The sequence below is a fragment of the Strongylocentrotus purpuratus genome, unplaced genomic scaffold (assembly GCF_000002235.5).
Source record: "Strongylocentrotus purpuratus isolate Spur 01 unplaced genomic scaffold, Spur_5.0 spur5_contig_823, whole genome shotgun sequence".
Classification (NCBI taxonomy): domain Eukaryota; kingdom Metazoa; phylum Echinodermata; class Echinoidea; order Camarodonta; family Strongylocentrotidae; genus Strongylocentrotus; species Strongylocentrotus purpuratus.
The window spans coordinates 88,312-112,638 of record NW_022145528.1 but is presented as its reverse complement, the minus strand read 5'-3'; the positions used below and the strand labels follow the sequence as shown (position 1 = coordinate 112,638).

Below are 24,327 nucleotides of genomic sequence, written 5' to 3'. Positions count from 1 at the left end.
GAGAATAACAATACACCCAGTAGTTTTATTAAATAAATATATTAAATGCAAATATTTATAAAAAAATGTTTTTTGTAATTTGTATGAAACATACAAAATTAATTTGTCATTTAAAGTTTAAAAACTAATGCATCAAAGCAAACAAAATAAAGTAAACGCCTTAAAAGATTCGGACTTGCCAATTTGAAGAATGAAATAGTAGATGATCAATATGAATTGTCTCCTCGGTCTTTTTCCAAGTACCGTCATTTGTAAGTCGTAGCGAAACCCTCTATGATAATTGTAAATCTTTTTATATGAAATTTTACCAAGAATAAAAGGTCAAAACATGAATAAACGTATTAATATGTTTCTTACCCTCAATATTACTTGAAAAAATAGTGGAAATTATTTTGATTATGGATGATGAATGTGGATGTTATTGAAGGTGCACTGCATTCATCACTCACAATTTCCACCGTAGACACACCGGGCAATGCAATGCCGATGTATTTTATTTTTTTAGACGGCCGAGTAGAGTGTAGAAATGAAGAAGTGGTATTGATATTAATCCAAGGAGATTGGTGTGGATTGGAGTAAATTGCACTCAGGGTATTAGTTTTTGTGTTATTTCATTTATTTTGTATTCCAAAATGTCCTGTAAATATGACAAATTCTGGCATTCCCGTAAAATATGCCACCAAATAATAGTGAAATAATCATAGTGCTAGTCTACCCCCAAGACCCAGGCCATGGCTTTATGCATGTCGTGCCACTGTTTTTTTTTGTCTGATCGGACCAACTTTTATATAATAATACACTGTACATTGTGGGTGTGGATAGCCTGGGAGAATGCAGAGAACATGCTCGTGATCAGGCCTCTCGCCAAGAAATTAAAAATTAAAATTTATTTTTTACAAGTAGTCTACTGTCTAGTCTAGATCTAGATCTAGATCTAGATTACAAGTAATTTGATGAATCTTTAATACCATACCTACCAACCCTTACGAATAATTCAGAATATTCTGTTTTGGGGGGATTTCAAGGCCAGAAAATCCGGAATTTTCTGATTTTTCACCAAAAAAAAAAAAAAAAATGATTTTTTTTTTTTTTTTTTTTTTTTTTAAGAACGCGTGGCGCTAGGTCGGGCCCATCAGGAACGCGTGGCGCGCGCACCACGGGTTATCTGTGTACGCGAGGGCCATGCTCGTGATGCTTTATGCTCTCTTCTGTGAAATTGGGGTTTTAAAGTTATTTCAAAGTTTAAACCCACCTCTCGGTCTTGTGCTCAGTCAGGCCTTTAATTTCAATATTTTTAGGGCAAGGCCACTTTTCTGTAGGGCACATTCCTATATTACAGCACAAATAGGAAGAATTGGAAAGGGCACACAAAATCTCCAAGGCCAATGAGAGGGGCATTGAGGCCAATCAAAAGGGCATCCACGGCCATGGCCTTGGTGGCCTTGGATTAATTTAAGCCTTGCTCAGTCATGCGTCGTGGCCATGTTGAAAGGAAATCCAACCTTAAGTTAACTAGACAATGCAATGAGCTACTAAAATCTGTAACTTAAGTAAAAGAAAACAGAAAAGCCGATCATTGAAAAAATAAAAGAAATCGACAAAAATTAAAAAAAGATTTAAATTTAAATTTAAATTTTTTTTTTTTTTTTTTTTGGGGGGGGGGGGTGGAGTTTTAGTCATTATTAAATCAGTACTGTTGAGGAGCGCTGTTCCGAAAATGAGGATCGCCCGCACAAACAAAGATATCTTCGTAAACATGGACAAATCACATTAAAAAAAATAAGGATTGCAGACGTTTTTTTCTTCTGTGGATGTAGGGTTCCAGATCCGCGCGTTGGCAATGCGAAAAGCAGAGTCTGCGTATTAAAATACTCCTTTACTGTCTTTCCACTTTTATGGGTTGTCCGTCTTTCTGAGGATTCTTCATTAATAACATGGAAGTCTCTGTAGGGCAAGGGTCATTTTTGTGTCGCCAATGCGCGGATCGGAAATATGAATCGTCCACAAAAATGCGTACGCTGCTCGCCCCTTCCGGCACCCACATGAGGTTTTGTTTACTTACTCTCAGAATGAGGTTAGGTCTAGATGGTGAATATTCAAAGTGAACAGTCAAAAAGAGGTATCTTTTGGAGGAATCTGCTCCATCACATTTCCAAGTTGAGCCAAGGCAGGCTTGGCATTAAATTTACACAAAGAAAATTGGTCTTTCCTTAGGATAGAGCAATTTTCTTAGTACCTCTAGATCTAAATACAACTTTAAAACTTAAATTTTATCTTTTTACTCTTGTTTATCTATTGTTATTTTTTTTTTTTTTAATGTTTTTCTTTTGGGGTTTGTTGATGGTGTCTTTCAGATTTAAAACTTATATTGTACAAATTTGTTCATCTGTTGTGTTCACCTTTCACATTGTATACATGCATACAGTTCCTCCATCTACCTTTGTTTATATCTGGTTAACTGTCCATTCTAATTCTTTGTAGCCAATTAGTTACCATGGCTTCTGAAGTTTCGCTTTTAGACAATATCAAAGCACAGAAGACTTTTCTTTACTTGTACAGACATTGATAAAGTCTTGCAAAATGGTTATCTGTGTACATTAGCGATTTGCTTACCCGTACCTCCAATTCAGCTCGGAGAATAACTTGCAACTAGGCTACTATACTATTGATCTTGACAAAAGTTGATTCCTCCGTGGTAGTTTCAATCACCACCAAGCTCTATCCCTGGACTCCACAGGGTAACCCTAATCCCAAACTTAATCTAAAACCCATTTGCAAATCTAACCTTCATCTTTTTTATGAAATAAGGGCAATTGTTGGTGATGTATCACCTCAATTTTATTTCATTTGTTTGTTTTTAGCGTGACATCTTGAGGCCAAGATGGCGGTGTTTAATGCAGGTGCGAAGGTGATCAAGCCTCAGGGCGAAAGTGCAGACCCATTTGAACTCACAGTTTCACAGGTAAGATCATATGTATGGTCCTTCAGACTCTAAGGCCTAAACAACAAAAAAATATGTTGTATTGCCCTCTGCGACCGACCCAAAAATCTTGAAATCTACGGTTGGCTTTTAATTTTTTTTTTTTTAAACCTTTTGTTTTAGAAAAAAAGTATTAAAGCATTAAAAACTGATAAATTTCGGCACAAAGAGGGAGAAAAAAAATGCGGACCGGTGACGTATTGACTCGACCACGACACCTCTAAGTATTTGTAAATGCAACTTTCAAAATTGAATTCTATATTTTACTTTGTTTAGCTATTGTTCATTATTTATTTTTTAAATATTTTTGGTGTCTTTCAGATTAAAAATGTATATTGTACAAACTTGTTTATCTGTTGTGTTCACTGTTCACATTGTATACATGCATACAGTTCCTCAATCTACCTATGTACATATCTGTCCATTCTAATAATTCGTAGCCAAGTTACCATGGCTTCTGAAGTTTCGCTTTTGGACAATATCAATATCACAGAAGACCTTTCTTTACTTGTACAGACATTGATAAAGTCTTGCAAAATGGTTATCTGTGTACATAAGACTAAACTAGCTTTATTTAAGTGCAACAACAATGAATAGGGGTTTACTGGTGACATTTCTTATTAATAGAAATCTTCATGGTAATTTTCTATATTCCTTTTGCACTTTCCAACGTTTGTTCATGATTTGTGCCATTGTTAAAGATTTATGTAATATTGGATGGCCTTGAGTGTGATACAAGAATAAATTGCTCAAGCTATGACAATATTGGGCGAGTCAAAGACGAGTCTAATATTTTGACTCGCCCAATATTGTCTTAGCAAGAGTAATATATTCCTCTATCACACAAAAACAAAGACATACAATATTATTATTATCTATATTAGTCTGACTAGTGAAATAACAAAATTTGACTTAACTCAGTAAATATGGCTTTTTTTCCTTGAGATATCGATATTGGTAGTTTAAGTTCCCGGATGACTGAGCAATACGAAAACAACATTGGTCAGTCATCCAAAGATATGGATTTCACTGATTTATTGTACCACTTGGAAGTCTTATATAGAAAATAATTGGTTGTTTTGTTTTGATTTGTAGGCTTTGATTGAGCTCGAGTCCAACTCAGAACTCAAAGGACAGTTGAGGGAGCTCTTCATCACAGGAGCAAAGGTAAGAAAAAGTGGTAGCAGAAGAAGTGGTGGTAGGGAAGGGGAAAGGGATGTGGTGGTGGGGGAGGGGGGGGGGGGGTTAGTGATGGTGGTGGTGGTAAAGGTGCTGATAGGGGAGGTGGTGGTGGTGGTTACTGGTATTGGTTGTGCAGGGGTGATGGTGGTGGTGGTGGTGGTGGTGGTGGCCGGTGGTGGTAAAGGTGCTGATTGTGGGGGTGGTGGTGGTGGTTACTGGGTTTGGTTGTTTAGGGTTGGCGGCGGTGGTGGGAGTGATGGTTTAGTAGTGACATTTTTCATACTCCAATTGAGATACTGCAGTTGAGATGCTTTCGATTAATAGTAATGATAATAAATCTGGATATATATATAGGGCTTGATACTGAATACCCTTTGTAAGCACTTTACTGATATTATTACCCCAGTTATTGGGATTCATTCAAGCACACAGTGTGTACTATTTCCACTCCCTGGGGATTATTCCTAATCATATGGTCACCGTAAGGGCGATGGCAAGTTCTATTACTTTTGTAGGCTTCTGTCATTGTACCGAGTCTTTTTACTTTCCTGGGTATGGAGTGGCAAATGTAGATCACTGCCTCGCAAAAGGACAGCCGTGCTGTGTCAGAGACTGAATCCATGACCTTTACATTTCCAGTCAAGTGCTTAACCGACCCGACTGTGACACCTCTATTAAATGTGCTACTTTCCTATTCAGTGTTTATCAGGAGATTGGTGTTGTTGACATTATTGCAAGAATGTTGTCAGTGTTCTGCTTTCTGTACCTTGAACCTTTGCTCAAATCCTTCTAGATTTAATACAGGTCTCTGAACCGCTCTATAATGATTCCTCCTACCCTTCTACTCCAATGTTTAATAGGAGATTGATGTTGTAATACAGGTCTGTGAATCGCTCTATAATGATTTCCCTACCCTTCTACTCCAATGTTTAAATTGATGTTGTAATACAGGTCTCTGAACCGCTCTATAATGATTTCCCCTACCCTTCTTCTACTCCAATGTTTAACAGGAGATTGATGTTGGTAACAGCAGGAAGGCTGTCATCGTCATGGTTCCCGTACCTCAACTCAAAGCTTTCCAGAAGATCCAGGTCAGGCTAGTCCGAGAGCTTGAGAAGAAGTTCAGCGGCAAGCATGTGCTCTTCATCGCTCAGGTAAAACATGAATGGTGAAAACATTCTTGATATTAAATCAAATAGGAAAATAAAGACAGTGCAGTAGGCAGTGCAGGAACTCACCAAAGAATGCGAGCTTAATTCAAGAATTTACTGAAATCCTAAAACTAAATTTTTAAATTAAAAAAAATAATTGGGGGGATACCAAGCACAACACTTGTTTCAAAGGGAAGTTCTTCCATTCAGTAGAAACTTATTTTCTCAAACAGAAGAGAAATTTAAAAGAATGTTTTTTCACCTCAATATCCATTACTGAATGTGGTCTGAAAGCAAAAAGGTATTTCTCTGTGTTTGCAATATGGTGCACCTCGTTTATCTTTGTGATGTCAACTATTTCCCATGAGGCAAGGCAAACTTCAGCCTGTCAGATATTGCACCCGATATGGCGCATTGTATTAGGAATTGTATTTCGCATGCTAACATTTCCTTCTTCATCTGAACCTTGACAGAGGAGAATCTTGCCCAAGCCAACAAGGAAGTCTCGCAACAAGAGCAAGCAGAAGCGCCCTCGCAGCCGAACCTTGACCATGGTCCACGACAACATCCTGGAGGACCTCGTCTACCCATCAGAGATCGTGGGAAAGCGTACTCACATCAAGCTGGACGGCAGCAGGAACATCAAGGTCCATCTCGACGTTGGACAGAAGACACAGATTGAGCACAAGGTTGGTGAATCCTCTATTCCCGTGTCGAGGGGTCAGTGATACAAAGACGTAACTCCATGTTGGCCATTTTGAGAAAAAGTGGTTTATGTGTCACTAAGCACTTGGGCCTTAAGGAGTTTACTCTGTTTCACTAGCCATTGACTTCCGTGGGGTGTTGTTTGGAGTTAAGTCCTTGTGTTTCCTGGAAAGCCCACATTTTGATGAACATTTTGATATCAAATACTCATTTTGGCAAAATATGGAGTTACGTTTTTGTGTCACCGAACCCTCCATATTGTAAAACCATATACGTTTATGTCTTGAAACCCCTCACAAATTGCAAAATTTGATGTGGTGAGAGTTGTAATACAATCATTTTGTGGCAGCAAATTTTATTGAGTCTAAAGATAAGTTTAAGCAGGTTCTGAGCTCTTACAAAATCAAGGGAAAGTAGCTTGAAATGATTCTGAATTGCACTAAAAGACATTCTGAAACTTCAGTACTGTTATTTTTTCATTTCATTCACTTCTTGATTTTGTCAAACGAATCATCTCTTCTGATTCAGAATGGTTTATTGTGTAGTATATGGGTTGTTCTCAATCAAACAAAGAACGAAAACCTGCAGAAAATGTATTTTGGATCAGCTACCTGATGTAGTAATGATAAAGAGGCTCTAAATAATAATTCTCATATGCCGTTGCATGTGCATGAATTAAAGGGATCTGGAAACTTTGTCTCAGATTCTGAAACAAATCCTGGATTTAGCTCATGCTGCAATGATAATTATAAACCTTAAGGTCAGTCAGGAACCGATCGCCTGTCTGATTATCAAGATATTTATGATTGGAAATCAAAACCAAATCTTGCGTTTTCTTAACTCTACAGTCCATTGGGGAAAACGAGTATGGTAAAACAGGTCACTCGAAGATTTTTACTTTTTTGAGGCACTTCTTGATCTTTTTTAAGCGCAATTTTTGTAGGGCTTCAATATTACACCATATCACAGACACTGATAACACGTAGAGCCGTGCATCTCAGATTTAGCATGGTTAAACGATGCCTTTAAGATTATCACTTTAATTGACGCAGAAAAGTGAAAGTAGTGGTCGATTCCTCTCGGCTGTGAGCAAAAAACGGACTAAAGATGACCAATACTCTCTCGTCTGAGCTAATTCCTGTAACTGATTTCATTATTGTGATATTCTGTTTGTCCTTTCAGACGGAGACCTACGGTGCCGTATACAAGAAACTGACCGGAAAGGACGTCACCTTTGAGTTCCCAGAATTCACAGTTTGAGCAGGCTGGCCAGGATTAACTTTGTACAAAGCCACGAGGGAATGATCAGAACACTGTCGCATATGGAATAAAATCAGGGCCGGAAATTCGGCAAACAAACATCAATGTTCTTTCTAGTTTTTGTTCTCTACCTGTCCGTATATGCTTGTATTATCAATGCGAGGGATTAAAAGAGGATTTATTACCCAGAGGTATTGGCCCATTTTAGGAAAAGATGCTGATATTCACATTTTGAAAATAAAAATACATGTAGGTGTTTACCATACACACAAAAATAAGTGCATAGCTTTTGTTAAAAAACCCTTTCAATTTTCGTTCTTATAGTGGAACCTTCATAAAAAGAACTGTTCTAACAAATTTTTCTTTCAAGAAAAGTATTCCAGTCCCAGTCCATCTATCCTATTGATTTTATCCCAGGTAAAACAAGATATTTGTATGATCCAAGGAAGGTTGTTACATGTTTGATGATTTGTCAACATGCCTACTGAATTGTCCTGTCCCCAGAGGCCCGAATTCACAAGAGGTTTAATTTAAACCCATGGTTTAAATCTTCATTTACATACCCAGGGTCCGAAATTAGCGCAAGGCAAGCGCGACACAGTCATTTATTAGACGCGCTAGGCAAGGTACTCTTATTTTGTGCTAATTTTCAAACCATGGGTTATGTAAATGAGGGTTTAAACTATGGATCAAGTTAAACCTCCTTTGTGAATTTGGGCCATAGGGTTTAAAACCACCCGATTTCCAAGTCGCCTTTCCATCACATGTAATTGACTAGTACATGTTAACTTTTTAGAGAGAGGCAGGGAGGAGGGAGGGAGAGAAATGTACAGTGGATGTGTGTCAAACTACTTGGTACCAATAAATTCCCTTTGTGTTATACTAAAGCCTTTTTTTTTACATCAGGGCAACCTTCCTCCCCCCCCCCCAAAAAAAAAAAAAAAACAAACAAAAAACAAACACAACAACAACAACAACAAACAAACAATGAAATGCCAAGAATTGAGGGCCAGCAAATCAGCAGTACACATTTATCATGTTATAAGAAGAGTGAAGTAAGAGTATGACGATTGTGATCTTTAAAAAGGGGTATCACTGTAATTTATTATGAGAGAGAAAGAGATGCATGTACATACATTGTATATCTTGTTGTTAGAGAGAGAGAGAGAGAGAATATGCAACTTTAACAAGAGATGTACCCTTGTTGAAAGAAGTGAAAAAATGAAATACAGTTAACTCTGCACAAGTTGAATTTTGTTAAAGGTTACACAAATAGTTTGACTTCAAGTTGTGCAGAGTTAACTGTGGCTTGCTTTGAGAGATTGTGCTTGTGAGAAGAGACCAAAAAATGAAGAAAATGGATATTAATAACATTTCAGTATTTATAATCAAATGGGAGAGATGCTCAAAAAGGCCATCTTCTGATTCATGTCATCAGAATTTCTCAAAACTTTCAATCGTCCGTTCTTTTTTCTGCTCTGATATTCAGGGCTCTCCACTGACAGTTTTTTTTTTTTTTTTTTTGGGGGGGGGGGGGGGGGGGGGGGGAGGAATGAGGTCTGGATTGAGCTCTTTAGAGTGTACACGTATGAACCCTATGCTTAAATCTTTAAATGTGTCTGTAGGGCACCAGTTAGTATTGAGCTCTAAAGTATAGATAAACCCAAGTTAATATTAGATGAGGTGGGGAATACATCGAGGGTTCAGTGACACAAATATTTTGCAAAAATTGATATCAAAATGTTCATAAAAATGTGGGCTTTCCAGGAAACACAAAGACTTGACTTCAACCCACACCCCATTGAAGTCAATAGCTAGTGAAACAGACTCGACGTGCTCAGTGACACATAAACCACTTTTTCTCAAAATGGAGTTACGTCTTTGTGTCACCGACCCCTCGACATGTATATGTAGTTGTATAATCAAATAATAAGATTGCAATAAACGGAGGGTTAGAAAATAAAGACCGAAGAGAGATTCAAAGATGTCAGAAATAAAAGATTTTAATTTATTGTATGAAAAAAACAAATAAATAGGGTACATGGATGAATACAATCTACAGGCATGAGTTTGATGATGAACATGTTGCGATATGATTCTACAATGACAACATGCCTATAAAACAATTCTTGGCATACAAATCAAATTCTTGGCAATTGACATCTGCATTTGAGTGTGCAATACAAACGATACGTACATGTAATACTTTACACATGGCTACAAACAATTAATTATTAATATATCATCAAAGCCAAACACTTACATCTTAAAGGCCCACTGCACTACTTGCAGCTACTTGCGCCCTCTATATAACAGACAATGCCTAATCGGTGACCATTGCTCCCCGATGATCCTCTTTTTCTTATGTTAACGGAGAGCTGAGTTGATGAGATAACCACCTGTCCAGTGACCTTGCAGGGCAGTCTAATCCCTCCTATAAACTACGGCAGATAAGCTTTAAAGATATGTAAAGGTGAGTTCTGGTAAAAAAAAAAAAAATTCTCACAGAATCAAACATGTTCAAAATTACAAATAAATGTCAATTGCCGAACAATTTTGGTAGAAAATGTATACTGGCTGAGTAATGAGCAGAGAAAGATTAGGATATCAAGGTTAGTAGCCCCCCCCCCCCCCCCAACACCTTTTGTGTAATCCCATATACAGCTTTCTGTGTACAGTGCTTGTTACTTTACCAAGACTGGGCCAAATTTATTATGATTTTAATGACTCCAGAACTTTGCAGTACACACCAATACTTACATGCTACATGATCAACTTTTTCTGATCCATTCCACACCTTTTCTTTCACAATGCAATCGGATGACCAGAACTCACCTTTATCTTTAATATTAACATAACAAAATCAGGAAGAAGGATTGCAACGTCAGCTCAGCTTGAAGACGTGGCAATCCTGTATAAAATTTAATAATTCTTTATACAAAAATGATGTTGGGGATGGGATTAAATGAAAAGATGAAAGGAGGAGATGGTTAATAGAGTGATATGATATAAGACAATTCAGACCCTCGATCATAATATTTTAAATTTTAAATAATTGAATATTCACATAAAATGCTATTAAAGGTACTATGTCCCATTTGCCGGCCAAAAAAATGAAAAAGTTAAATTCCAACTGCATTTGAAAGATAATACTAATTTAGAACTTCCCTAAAAAAGGTTGGGCTTGAAAATGTCTTCAAGTGGGAAAATAACGACTATTAGTTGTCAAATCGACTTTAGGGCTATAGAGCCCAAAAGTAATAGTCTTGATTTTCAGACAATTGTACCGAATGGTCATACGTTTTATGCTGCGCAAAGAATCAATCAGTTTAATCTTGGCCATCACAAGAAGTGGGTTATTGATGTAGACAAATGCTCATGTACCCTTTACAACTCTTTTCATGTATGTTATTACCAAAGAAGAAAACTAGATGGAATTTTTACTGCGTGCAGTCGAAAATGATATGCCTCCGCCATAGAGCAATTTAAACAAGTTTGGAGTTAAAATCTCCAGTGGTTCTTGATCGAGATATCATGATAACAATCTCAATGTATGGAATTTCATAAGTTGACCTCTGTGACCCTTGACCTTTGACCTACGTGCTCCAAAATCTACTCAGATTGTCTTCCTATGGTGATACACACTATCATTAAGTTTGAAGTTTAAATCTCCAGTGGTTCTTGAGATATTATGATATGGTGATACATACTATCATTAAGTTTGAAGTGAAAATTCTCCAGTGGTTCTTGAGATATCGCGATAAAGATCTCAATGTATGGAATTTCATAAGTTGACCTCTGTGACCCTTGACCTTTGACCTACGTGCTCCGAAATCTAATCAGATTGTCTTCCTATGGTGATACACACTATCATTACGTTTGAAGTTTAAATCTCCAGTGGTTCTTGAGATATTATGATAACAATCTCAATGTATGGAATTTCATAAGTTGACCTCTGCGACCCTTGACCTTTGACCTACGTGCTCCAAAATCTAATCAGATCGTCTTCCTATGGTGATACATACTATCCTTAAGTTTGAAGTTTTTACATCTCCAGTGGTTCTTGAGATATCATGATAACAATCTCAATGTATGGAATTTCATAAGTTGACATCTATGACCCTTGAACTTTGACCTACGTGCTCCAAAATGTAATCAGATTGTTTTCCTATAGTGATACACACTATCACTAAGTTTGAAGTTTAAATCTCCAGTGGTTCTTGAGATATCATGATAACAATCTCAATGTATGGAATTTCATAAGTTGACCTCTGTGACCCTTGACCTTTGACATACGTGCTCCAAAATCTAATCAGATCGTCTTCCTATGGTGATACATACTATCCTTAAGTTTGAAGTTTAAATCTCAAATGGTTCTTGAGATATCGCGCTAACAAACTCAATGTATGGAATTTCATAAGTTGACCTCTGTGACCTGTGACCTTTGACCTACGTACTCCAAAATCTAATCAGATCGTCTTCCTATGGTGATAAATACTATTCCCGAGTCTTAAGTTTAAATCTTAAATGGTTCTTGAGATATTGTGATAACGGTCAAACGGGACGGACGTACGGGCGGACAACCCGAAAACATGATGCCTCCGGCACCACCTTCGGTGGCGGAGGCATAAAAAGCCAGTCAGTCACTCAATAGTGTCCGACAGTGACGTCTAGCAAGTAAACGGGTTTCCTTGCATAATTTGAATATAAGGACACTGCTAACGTTTAAATTTCACAGATAGGACATACATGACATATTCATAATTCCTGCAAAGTTCTACAGCATTTAAGGTTGGCTGCAAAAGGGACATAGTACCTTTAAAGGTAATACAAAGTTTTGGAAAATTTTGAAAATTGGCTGGATAAAGATTCTCTACAATTTTGAAACATTTGGATGCCCCTGCCTGTGGATGTATCATAAGCACTAACAAAAATTAGCCCCTAAAACACTTCTGCTTCTGAGAAAAAGTGAATATCAAAATTTACCAGTGCTCCCGGTAAATTTTGATAATTTTCAAATGGTGCCTACAGCCATACAACCGTCATATCACCTGAAATGCCTACCTACGGGTATTCAAGATTCAAAACATTTCGAGAAAATAATTCCAGAACTTAGAAGTACTTAGAATTCACCACGACAATTGAAAGCTAACAAAAAATTAATCTAGATGGTTAGAACATACGTCTCATATCTAAACTTTACTGGGAGCAGACAGCTGCCATCAAAATTAACAATGAAATTACGGGTTGCACAAAAATCAAAAGAGGAGTACGTCAGGGATGTGTAATGTCTCCATCTCTGTTCAACTTGTGCAAAGAGTGTTTTTTCAGGGAAATTTCAGATATGAAAGGTATTAGTATTGGGGGTGTCAATATTAATAATTTACGTTATGCTGGTGACACTGTACTTAGCGCAGAAAATGAAGCAGATTTACAACATGTATTGGATATTGTAAAAGTCAAAAGTGAAGAGTTTGGTCTATTATGTCAAGAAAACTAAGTCAATGAATTTTAGTAGAACAGAGAATAAGCCTAGAATATGTTTGTAACTCAATGGACATATCATTGAGCAGGTCAATAATTACATCTACTTAGGACAAAATATCACAGATGATGCCAGATGCGAAGCAGATATAAAAAGAACAATAGAAATTGCTCGGAATACATTTCTGGCAATGAAAGAATTATTCACAAATAGAAAGGTGAAATTTGCGCTTAGGTTGAGACTAGTAAACTGTTATATATGGTCCGTCCTATTGTATGGAGCAGAAACATGGACAATAAGCAAGGCCATGAAAATAGAATAACATCTTTATAAATGTGGATTTACAGAAGAATGATGAAAATATCCTGGAAACGAATGAAAACCAACAAAGAGATATTGCACATGGCAGGGCGTAAACAAATTGCACTAGTAGGATTAGTTAAGGAGAGAAAAATCAAATACTTTGGTCATATCAAAAGGCACTGAAGTCTCTTAAAGGATATATTGGAAGGAAGAGTGGAAGGAAGTAGACTGAGAGGGAGACCCAGAATCAACTGGGAAGAGAATGTCAAGAACTGGAGTGGACTAAAACTGCAAGATTGCACCAGAATGGCAGAAGACGAAATGGAGAGATGTTGCAATCAACCTCCGAACTGGGAGAAGATACTTAGATAGATAAATAGATATATAGAAGTACGCTTTATGATCAACACAAAAGTTATCTACAATATTGTACTTTTTCTTATTCTACCATTTTGAGAAAACAGATTGTTTCCACAAGTACTCATGATCAATTCTACGTTTCCTATACTATAATCACTCTATCTACCATAATACTGCGGTGCTGGTGAAAGTCCCGTGAATCTTGACCTAAGTAGGTGTAGACGTGTGGTGAATCTGCACCTAATATTTCTAGCGGCGAGGGGCATTTGGATCTAATAAATTATTTGAAAGAGCGAATTTCGACTTCCGACACTTGTTGTTTACGGCGTCTCGGATTTGCTTCTGGAGTGCTGGCGATTGTGCCCCAGAAAACTGAGCCTCGGCTTGGGAAACGATGGCAATGAATCGGCTGTCTCTCCTCAGGGCTGTCTTGGTGATGGTCTTCCCGCCGGACACCACCTCACCACCGTTGAAATTACTGGCAGCTAGCTCTGCATATGTGAAGTGCACACTCAGAAGGCTGAGAACCAGGTCTTTTGGTGTAGAGGCTGCCTCCCAGCACTTCATGTAGTCCGCCTTGTCCATTTCCAATCGCGACTCTGCAGACCCGATGAAGATCTTAGAATTTGTACCAAACACCGGTGTGTAGACGGGCGGGCACTTCTCCTTCACACCGGACAGCGTGCGCACCTCCTCCCTAAGCTGCTGGACCTCTCGCACCAGGGTACCCTGCTGCTCCTGTAGTTCCGTCAACTTTGAGGAGAGCTGGAGGATCAACGATTCCAGATGCCCTTCTGGTGGTTGAGCTTCGGAGATATGTGTGGAGGAACTTGGCTGGTGAAGCTCAGGCTGGTGGTCGATGGGGTGTTGGGATTGGGAGGGTGCAGCCTGACCAAGATCTGTGAATTGGGGCGCGGATTGGGGACTCTGAAGCTCTTTGGCGGGTCGGGTCGTAGGCTGGTGAGCGTGGTCTGGTGTGGACTGGTGCCCCTGAAGCTCTTCGGCGGGTTTGTTCGTAGGCTGGTGAGCGTGGTCGGGTGTGGGCTGGTGCCTCTGAAGCTCTTCGGCGGGTCGGGTCGTAGGCTGCCGAGGCTCTGTGTGGTAGGGTGCCGGTTGGGGCCTCTCAAGCTCTTTGGTGGGTCGGGTCGTAGGCTGCCGAAGCCATTGGTGGTAGGGTGCCGGTTGGGGCTTTTCAAGCTCTTTGGCGGGCCTGGTCTTAAGCCATGCATGGTAGGGTGCCGGTTGGGGCCTCTCAAGCTCTTTGGCGGGTCGGGTCGTAGGCTGGCGTGCATGGTAAGGTGCGCGCCTGTGCCTCTGAAGCTCTTCAGTGCGTCGGGATGTGGGCTGCCAAAGCTCTGGGATGCCACGCAATTGCAACTATAGGTAGGAGATAGGAAGAAAGAAGACACTCATCGTTAAAAAGATGATAATAAACAGGGGAAAATAATGAAAAATAAAAAGTTAGACAGAGCAAGAAATGAAAAAACATGGGAAAAATCAGCAGGAGGTGGACAATTAATATATTGAGGGCAAGAGAGGGATAGATAAGGGCGGTAGAGAGATGGCTATACAAAAGGAAAATTTTTAAATTAATTAAGGGTAACGGTAATGACGATAACTACCTCGCACTCGTCTTTGCTGGGCAACTCGGGTGTTTTCTCCTCCTGCTGTTGGTAAAGGGTTGTCTCCTCTTCCGGTTGTTGGACTTGCACCCGCTGTTTCTCTGTTAAGATTAAAAGACAAGATGAGATAATATGTATAAGACAATCGCAAATATTAGGAATTCGTTAATCGTGATATACCTAAAAAATACAAAGGTACAAATAACTATATATGATCAATACTCACTTGTTGGAGGTACACAAGCTTGGTTTTGCGAACGCTTGGAGCCCATGTGCACCACCATCCCGACACGAGGCTCTTCATCGTAGTTGATGCGGCTCCTGACGATGGTCTCCACCGTTCCTTGATGTCTGCTGTCAAGCCGCTCTTCGGTGATGGTCGCCGTCTTGTAGCCTTGAGTATGGAATAATTATGAAAATATGTTGTTTGATAATATCGAAAGAATATTTGGTTGGAATTCCAAATTTCATCTGTATTTATACATTTTGTGTTTGTATTTTGTATTTATCAGGTGGGCTGTATCTAATACAGACCACCTTATATTTTTGTTAAAATCGCCTTTATTATTTTTATTTATTTATTATTTATTTATTTATTTTTCATATTTCGACCCACTTTTTTGTTAGCATGATAACTTTGTAATGGTTCAATCAAATACTTTGATATTTGGCACACATATGTATAGGCATATGGACATAACACAGTAAGGTTTTCAAACTTGACCTTGACTGATGACGTCATCTAGGCGCCATTTTGTGAATTTTTCTGAAAATAAACTCTTGATCATATCTTCATAACCAAAAGTTATTTCTCATTCATATTTATCATGATTAAGGTCAATATCAGTCCGGTCAATTTCAGATAAAAAAAACATGCGCGTGCGCGTATGTCCGCGCGTCAGTACGCGCGCAAAATTTTATAATGCTCAAAATCGTCTCAAATTTTTTTTGCATACGTTTCAGGTAATTTTAAGCATTTATTAAAAAATCGCGCACACGAGCATGCGCGCGCGTTTTCGCGCGTAACACCATTACAAAACATAGAATCGCCATTCTTTTTTCTTTTATGATATTTCTCATATTTTTTTCGAGGAATTTGATACCATGTTTATCTCTTTATGACCATTAATAACAAGATGAGCGTCAATTCAAGATAAATGTCCGTGCGCGCGAGCTCTTTAATACATAGCATATATGGGCAAAAACATGCCTATACAAAATCCATTATAGCTCTTTGGAATGAACCGTGACCTTCAATTTTTTTTCATTTTTAGATAAAGTATGAGTCGGAGATATGATTCCATGTCTTATTTTGCCATTAAGTGTATCGTGACATCATCATAATGGTCTTGGAACTCAAAATACGAATTTGCAAATTATGAAGTCAGCATATTTATGTAAAATTGATTGTATCTCTGTATATATTGATTGATTTTCTTCAAAATTTCGATATGTTGTAGCTAAGATAATTTTCTACAAGTTTAATGATAATTTTTTTTTATTTTGATGACGTCATCAGAGTGAAAATTTCGATTAAAGACCTCATGTCAGAAAGTTCACAATTTGCGTGTTATAACTATAGAAGGTGAATTTCGTTCACGTAATGAATCTACATGATATTGTTTATTAAGAATTCTAAAGCAGTTTCTCGCTTATTTTTGCTCTATTTTGTTTTCAAATTTTAGTTGACCAGCCCACCTATACTTGTTCCAAACAAGTATTATGTCTAGTTAACATTTCTTTCTTTCTCAACAGTACAATATGAAACACAATGTATAAATAAATTATATATACCGGTATGGAACAATTATTTCAACATAGAGTATACAGTAAATAGTTCAGATACGGAAGGAGGCGAAATCCCGGAAAGCATAGCTTGAGTTGGGATCGCCCATAATATGATTCAGTTTGCCAGAAATCAGAACCGGAAATCAGGAACACAGTTTGCTATTGGCTGTTGTCAATTGGGCAATTAACCAATAAACTTGTTATTGGCTGTACCAATTAACTTGCGTCCCATTGAAATCGTTAGTCCGTGTTTTGCAGTCGTAAATCTCCTGGACCGGGCGCAATTATTTTGAAAGCGCATCCCTTTCGTGAATGGGTACAACTTTCTCGACATAAAATGCTGGGACAACGGCACTATTGTTTAAAGGTGCGAAGCAATGAGGTCAAAGATCAAAGGATCATATATGCATATGAAAAATAGCATGTTATCACAATATTCTGAGAACCTGTTAATGAATTACAATCAAACTTGAATTTCAAAAATTGCTTCTGTTTTGGTTTGTGAAATCACTCTATGACTGTACGTAGTTGAAGATCCATCTAGCTTTAAATATTTGATTTACCACCCTGAGTGCTATTGTACAATAGAATCATATTGATAAACTTCATGATACCTTGATCAGTTGATGGGTCTTGTACTTCTGTACTTGAGAGGATCTCAAACATGTCTGTGCTAACTTCTTGTTTGAGAGTGAAGACCATACCTGTTATGAGCAAAGTAAAGATATTTTCATATTATCTGAGAAGTAAACTTTGATCTGGTTACCTATTATTGGCTACAAAGAGAAGAATGAATTTTATAACCAAATAAAATATGATATGCCAATAACTCACAATAATGAATGTCATTGTATGAAATGGAGGGAAAAGAACATTGAAAGACATCTATAGATTTATGCAATAAGACTTATAATAAGGATATTTTCAGTTTTTGATTGCACTTTGCCCCAAGGATGCATCCTCCCTATTCACAACAAACATTCACATTTTCTGGTTGGTTCAAACAATTTAAGCTTTGATTCTCCTTTTTAAGGGATATTCAACCCTGATAGCAAACTACTCGAAAAGAAGGCAGAAAAATCTGAGGAGCAGACGGTTCAAAGTTTGAACAAAATTGAACAAAAAATAATAAAGTTATGAAGTCTGAAAATTTTTGATTATTTTTTAAACATATGGGCACTAGGAATTGGCTGAATCTGTTAAGTCATTATGACGAACTGCTGGACAACTTTCCCATTTGTTCCAACACACAAAATGACTAAAACATCCTTTAAAAAAATCCATGTTTCAGGAGCGTCTTTTTTTTTTTAGAGAACCTTTAATAATATGTTATACACATATGTTTTTAGTAGTGCCCCAAGCAAGAAGGAGCTTAAGAGAAAAACAGACATTTATGATATTTTTTTACACGACAAACTGGTGAGTTATCTGAGACTAAGTCAATCTAGTAACCGAATCGCTGATTTTTAGATTTGCATAGACTTAGTGATATCATATTTCAAACACTCATAACTTTCTTATTTTTTGTAAGATTTTGTTTTAAATTTCACCAATCCATTTGTCCAACTGTCTGCTTTCTGTCAGAGCGATTTGCCCTCAATGTTTGATTTTACGTGTATAGCATACCGTCTTGAGTTAAAACAAGCTGACCCTCATCTCTCAAACCATCTGAACCTGGAATGGCAAGACACCTCTCCTTCTCAACTTCTCCTTCCCTCTTAATGCAGATGTTTCCTGTACATGTAAATATATATAGAAATCATTAAAACTCTTGATCACTATAGCGTGTGAGTCAAAAAAAAGTTTACACCTAGAAAATTGCTAATTATTAAAAAAATCATCTATGAACAGTAAATTATTATACATTTTGTGAAAGTGTGTTTTATCCCAAGTCATTTGGTATCATTTTTATGTGGTATGTATTCACGATTGGATGAATAGGAGGCATTGTTTGCGAGAGTGCAAAAATCGACTTGCGCCAAAGTGTTGCCTACAGTACGTACATGTATTATGTTGGGATTAGCGGAATGAGAGAATGAATTGAATGTATCAAATGAAATGCAGTGCATATGCTTTTTGCAGAAGCAAAGTCACACACAAAAACACACACGCGCACACATGTTCGTTGATATTTGATATTCGATATTTGATGTGTGGCATGATTAATTTTGTTAAGGATGTTATTTGGACCTGCAAAAACCGAAATAATACCCAAATCCCAATTGTTTTATTCAAACATCACATAAGGAACGTTGGCGCAAGTCAATTTTTGCACTCTCGCAAACAATGCCTCCTATTCATCCAAGTGTGAGCACATACCACACAAAAATGGTACTTAATGATTCGGGATAAAACACTCTTTCATAAGATGTATAATAATTTACTGTTCATAGATGATTTTTAAAATAATTAGCAATTTTCTAGGTGTAAACTTTTTTTTTGACTCACTCTGTAGACTTATCATTTCTATAATATAGAGTGAAGTAGATACTTACTTGTTATTGATGAATATGGAAATTGCATTTTTGATTATTCATGTATACATCTGCTTAGACTTTAGAGGTTGTATTGGTGCAATAAAATAAACATTCTAGTGGAATGACTTGTTTTGAATAAATCTTACATATTTTTCTTCTTCATGATTTGATGTGTTAGGTGAGAGAATGAAGGTTGTATAACTTAAAGATGCATAGTGGTGGGCACCCACTGGATAATTTGACACCATTTGGGCGTTTACTCAATAGTAAATATTGTCAATCACCAGGATTAGCCTTCATTTTTATGACCAACAGGCCTTAATGTAATGATCAGCCTTTTCCACCCATCCTTATACGGTAGCCATTATCTTAGATTTCCCTCACCTGAAGTCTCTCTGTGAGACTAGGGCACGGGTGGCCAACCCCCGCGGCCCGCGAGCTCTTTTGGTGCGGCCTGCGGCTCATTGAAGAAGTAATTATAAAAATAGCTCATAAATGAATGCGACCCGCATGGCAGTGATGAACTACAGGGGTAAAACATTTACACAGAGCTATCTCTATTTCCATAATTTGTTTTCATCATTCTCAACATATTGACTCGTTACGTGGTTGATACAAAACTCTTCAAATTACATTAACATCACTCGCCGTGTTAATTTTAGTTTGTAATTTCCGCACGCAGTAACGTTTGTAAATTGTGTTGTGAATCAAGAAATACGTTTGAAAATTACAACCCTTTTCTCCCGCCGTTGAATTTTTTCATGATTTTTATCGTAAACTGGATAGTCCCCTTCCCTTTACACCCTTTCAATGAAAAAAAAATTCCACTGATTTTGTTGTTTGCTTGTTTTTTTTCTTCAAAATTGCAGGTGCAATATGGACATACAAGGTGTGCTGCTCTAATGGGCAACTTTTTCACAAAAAATCCCTAAACAAGGGTCCTACTTTTAACAAAAATACCATTAAAATTGGGTCTGTTTTTTCAAAATTTTCGGGTGTGTGTTGTTAGTTTGTTGTTTTTTTTTTTTGGGGGGGGGAGAAGACTATACCTACGGCCCGCCAAGTGATGCTAATCGTTAGCTGTGGCCCGCGAGCTTTAAAAGGTTGGCCTCCCCGTGGTCTATTGTTTAGCTCCTTTTTAAGGTTTTCAGAGTTTTTTCAGACTTGCAATTAGGTCTACTCTTCACAGCTTTGTAACTCTTATATGCAACGTTAAATTTACTGAGTGAAAACAAATTTCTTTCTCACAGCAAGTCAGCAACACAGTTGAAAACAAAAGAAATCACACTCACAGAGCAATTATTCTGAGATAGATGAGAGGGAGCATACTGAACTTATATTGTTATTAGTCATTAGCAACATTACCAAATACAGCACAACACATTGAAACACTCCATACCTTCATCATGTTCATGTGATGATTGAAGATCTCCCTCACCCTCTCCATGTGTACTTGAGAGAGACGTCCAACAATCAATTTCTTGCTTCATCGCCATGTTATATCTGTGTTTGAAACAATATTTGATAAAATGTTTTGATAAGGAGGTAATCTGTTTTGGAATTTTTTCTTGTTGGTATTTTAGCATTATGTACATGACATCTTTACTTTGTGAGAAAAGCTATCCTTTGGGGGGCAAGTGTATAATAATAGTTTGTTCTTATATATCCCTTTTTAGGACCATAGGCCCTCTCAAAGTGCTTTACCGATATATATTATTATGCACATTCTCCACTCCCTGGGGAGCATTCCAGCCAGGCGTCATTTTTACAAGCACACTTGCTCTTCTTTTAAACCACATTAACTTCCACATCCTACCGGGTACCCTGGGTGGAGATTAGCAAATAATAATGATAATAATAATATGTCTCGTTTACCCAGGGTAGCCTCATCAGTATTCATACTGTTCTCCCTGAGGGCCCTGCAATCATATTATTACCCCGGTCATCGGATTCAGGCTTACCCGCACACAATGTATGCACATTCTCCACTCCCTGGGGAGCATTCCAGCCAGGCATCATTTTTACAAGCGCACACTTGCCAATCTAAGCACATTAGCTTTCGCATCCTACCGGGTAGATCAATGCCTTGCCAAAGGACATTAGTGCAACGGCGGGACTTGAACCATGGACCTTGTGATCCACAGTCTGGTGACATATCAACTTGACAACAACACCTCTAATATAAAGTGTATAAAGTGTTCATTTTTTCTTACAGTATACATTTTTGAGTACTGATGGTATCTTGCGCAATCAGAACCCCTGCAGACAGCATATTAAGTGGACTTGTAGTGGTATGTTTTGTCCGTATGCTTGACTGCAATATTATTGCTTCACTTGTATGTCTTGTTTGAGATTTGGCTTTTTATAAACAGTTTGGAAGTGTTTAAAAGAATTATTAAAAAAAAAGATAATGGGTATTTCTGGTGGGGGAGAGTATAAGGATTGATTGTGTCAAGTTAACCGATATGATCGTGATTATACAGTAGGCTTGAGGGTGCACCATGTGAGAGAGAGGGAGGATTGAGGAGTCTCTCTCACATGGTGCACCCGCAAGTCTACTGTATATCTACATCACCATGCAAGCCGACACTTACAAGCAGCATCTATGATCGCGATTGTAATTGGGATCGGGTAGTTGTAGTTGTAGTTGTAAAATAGAGACTTCTCTGTGATATTCTTGCCATGGTTTTTGGAGGCCGTTGTTGCTGGATTAAATGACGTAATGAGCTGTTACTGTAACTACATTGTACGTTGGTCAAGCCAAGTCAAACCACATTTTTTATCTATGCATTTTGTATTAGACTGTCCGTTCTTGCTGTTAAATTTCATTCCTATTTTTTTCTATCATTTATATGAATTTTTGTTTTGTCGGAAATGTCTTCCAACTTGTCCTTCAACAAGATGAATGTCAGGCAGTATTGACATTGCCATGGAAGTAGCGCTTAAGTTAAGTCCCTCTCTCACTTAAATTCAAAACCACATTCTGTTGCAGCAATGCTTTCCCATTAATTATTCTTGCCTAAAACTCAGCGATTTTAAAGATCAAATGGATACAAAGAAAAAAAATCACATCTCGATCATCCTCAATTCAACTTTCAAGTTCGGAAACTGCCTCCATTGTTTCTTCTCATCTCTCAAAATATCGAAAACAATCACACTCACAGGGCATACGTATTGTAGTTAGTACTCACAGAGTGCAGCTGTTAAAGGTAATACAAAGTTTTGGGAAATTTTGAAATTTGGTGGATAGACTAGTGATTCTTTACAATTTTGATATATTTGGATGCCCCTGTGGATGTATTATAAGCGCTAGAAAATTTAGCCCCTAAAACAATCTGCTTTCGAGAAAAATTGAATATACAAATTTACCGGTGCTCCCGGTATATTTTGATAATTTTTTAAATAGCGCCTAGTCTACGGCCGTAGAATGGTAGTTGCGAACATGAAAATCTCAGACTATGTAGTAAGTTGTGATATATAATTTCTAGACGGGAATAGCTATTCGGTCGATTTTAGTCAAGAAACATTGTTTTATAGCATAATTAATATCTTCACCTTGAGAGGGAGCTATACAACATAAAGAGTTAATTATTTACAATTCCATAACTTTAGACTCGATTTCAAACGCGACAACGATCACTGAATATTGTAGGATCGCTTATGCTTCCATCATGTTCATTTGAACCAAATTCATAACCCCATACCAAAACTTTGTAATTGTATTCCCTTTAATGTAGGCCTACCGCGAGATCTTCGTTTGTCCAACACAAAGACCCCGTTCTCACTCACTTTGAAAGTGGTCTTAGTTAGACCGCTCCAGACCGCTCCAGAGGAACGGGTCTTGAGGAACGGTTTGCGAGCGTACACACTCCGAGCAGTTTTTATGGCTCAAACCGCTCCACGAGTCAAAGTGGTCTTGTTGCTATGGCAGCTCAGGTAGGCGGGTCAATTTGTTCGCGCGCGGAATACAAACCGTATGTACCGTACTACATGTTTCGCACGGAACGTCACTAGCTCACTTCCGCTCAAAGTACGCTTTCCGTTCACATTGCACGTTAGAGCGCTCTGGAGCGCTCTTAATAAGACCCGCTCCTCAAGACCACCTCGGAAGGTGGACTTCTGGAGCGGTCCAGAAGTCCGCTTCCTGGACCACTTTGAGCGTTCTCACTCACCTAAGAACCGCTCCTGAGGAGCGGGTCTTAGTTAGAGCGCTCCAGAGCGCTCCAACGAAGTGAGTGAGAACGGGGTCAAAGATTACGTAATGCGATTTCAAGGTCTGTGAATACATTACTACGAAACTGACCCTAGGCAGAGTCCGCGTCCGACACAGTCAACAATCATACAATGAGGCAATGACAACAATGACTGATACCGGGACAATTACCGGGACAATTAATTACCGGGACAATTACAAGTCAAGTGCTGTCCCAAATCATGGCTATAATGGCGTTACAAAAGTTTGAAAATCAGTTACTAGTATAGTAAAACATGGTGATAAATTACCTGTTAAAAAAAAGTGTTATTCAAAAGTTAAATCCACCTCAAATGTTGAAGCATCTCAGCTCAGACTGCTGCGCTCGAGCTCACAACGTAAGATCGACAATACACTCTCGATTAATGCTTTAGGCTACTTTTGGCGACCAATAAGCGCGACCAATAATGAAACGGGCGAAGTTAGCCCAGAAAACAATAGAATTCGCGCTATGGTGTCTTCAAAAACAAAAGGGAAATGAACGGGCAACATGAGTGATAAAGAGAAGACAAATTTGAAAAATAACTGAAACGTGGCATATAGCAGAACAAATAAGGCGCGGATCCATGGGGGCCAGCGGGCCCTGCCCCCCCCCCCCCGCAAAAAGAGAGAGAGAGAGAGAAAAGGGAGAAAGAGAGAAAAAGAGAAGGGAAAGGGAAAGAGGAGAGAAAGGGAAAGAAAGAAGAGGAAGAAAAAAGAAAAAGGGGAAAAGGAGGAGATCGGGGGGAGGGGGGGGGGGGGGAGACCGAAAGGGCCTAGCTA

General features: G+C 38.2%; 2 protein-coding genes across 2 annotated transcripts; one reads left to right on the top strand and one right to left on the bottom strand.

Annotated features, from left to right (window-relative positions):
- The first annotated feature begins 218 nt into the window (after positions 1 to 218).
- LOC584812 (40S ribosomal protein S7) lies at positions 219 to 7,377 on the top strand. Its single transcript, XM_030981950.1, has 6 exons — positions 219 to 251; positions 2,862 to 2,962; positions 4,076 to 4,147; positions 5,173 to 5,316; positions 5,787 to 6,002; positions 7,201 to 7,377. Exons 2-6 carry the CDS (start codon positions 2,882 to 2,884, stop codon positions 7,276 to 7,278), a joined length of 591 nt encoding a protein of 196 aa, XP_030837810.1. The 5' UTR covers positions 219 to 251; positions 2,862 to 2,881; the 3' UTR covers positions 7,279 to 7,377.
- A 5,984-nt stretch (positions 7,378 to 13,361) lies between these two features.
- Positions 13,362 to 23,915, bottom strand: LOC100891501 (stress response protein nst1). Its single transcript, XM_030981944.1, has 7 exons — positions 23,834 to 23,915; positions 20,713 to 20,820; positions 18,463 to 18,570; positions 17,451 to 17,540; positions 15,275 to 15,442; positions 15,049 to 15,149; positions 13,362 to 14,803 (listed from the first exon to the last, which is right to left on the bottom strand). Exons 2-7 carry the CDS (start codon positions 20,807 to 20,809, stop codon positions 13,676 to 13,678), a joined length of 1,692 nt encoding a protein of 563 aa, XP_030837804.1. The 5' UTR covers positions 20,810 to 20,820; positions 23,834 to 23,915; the 3' UTR covers positions 13,362 to 13,675.
- Positions 23,916 to 24,327: the final 412 nt, after the last annotated feature.

Bases quoted from the DNA above. Each gene is read 5' to 3' on its own strand.
- LOC584812 (XM_030981950.1), top strand. From the start codon at position 2,882: ATGGCGGTGTTTAATGCAGGTGCGAAGGTGATCAAGCCTCAGGGCGAA. The intron at 4,148-5,172 runs GTAAGAAAAAGT...AATGTTTAACAG, and splicing joins TCTTCATCACAGGAGCAAAG to GAGATTGATGTTGGTAACAG. The intron at 6,003-7,200 runs GTTGGTGAATCC...TTGTCCTTTCAG, and splicing joins AGACACAGATTGAGCACAAG to ACGGAGACCTACGGTGCCGT.
- LOC100891501 (XM_030981944.1), bottom strand. From the start codon at position 20,809: ATGGCGATGAAGCAAGAAATTGATTGTTGGACGTCTCTCTCAAGTACA. The intron at 18,571-20,712 runs GTATGGAGTGTT...TTACATGTACAG, and splicing joins ATCACATGAACATGATGAAG to GAAACATCTGCATTAAGAGG. The intron at 15,150-15,274 runs GTGAGTATTGAT...TAATCTTAACAG, and splicing joins AGCTTGTGTACCTCCAACAA to AGAAACAGCGGGTGCAAGTC.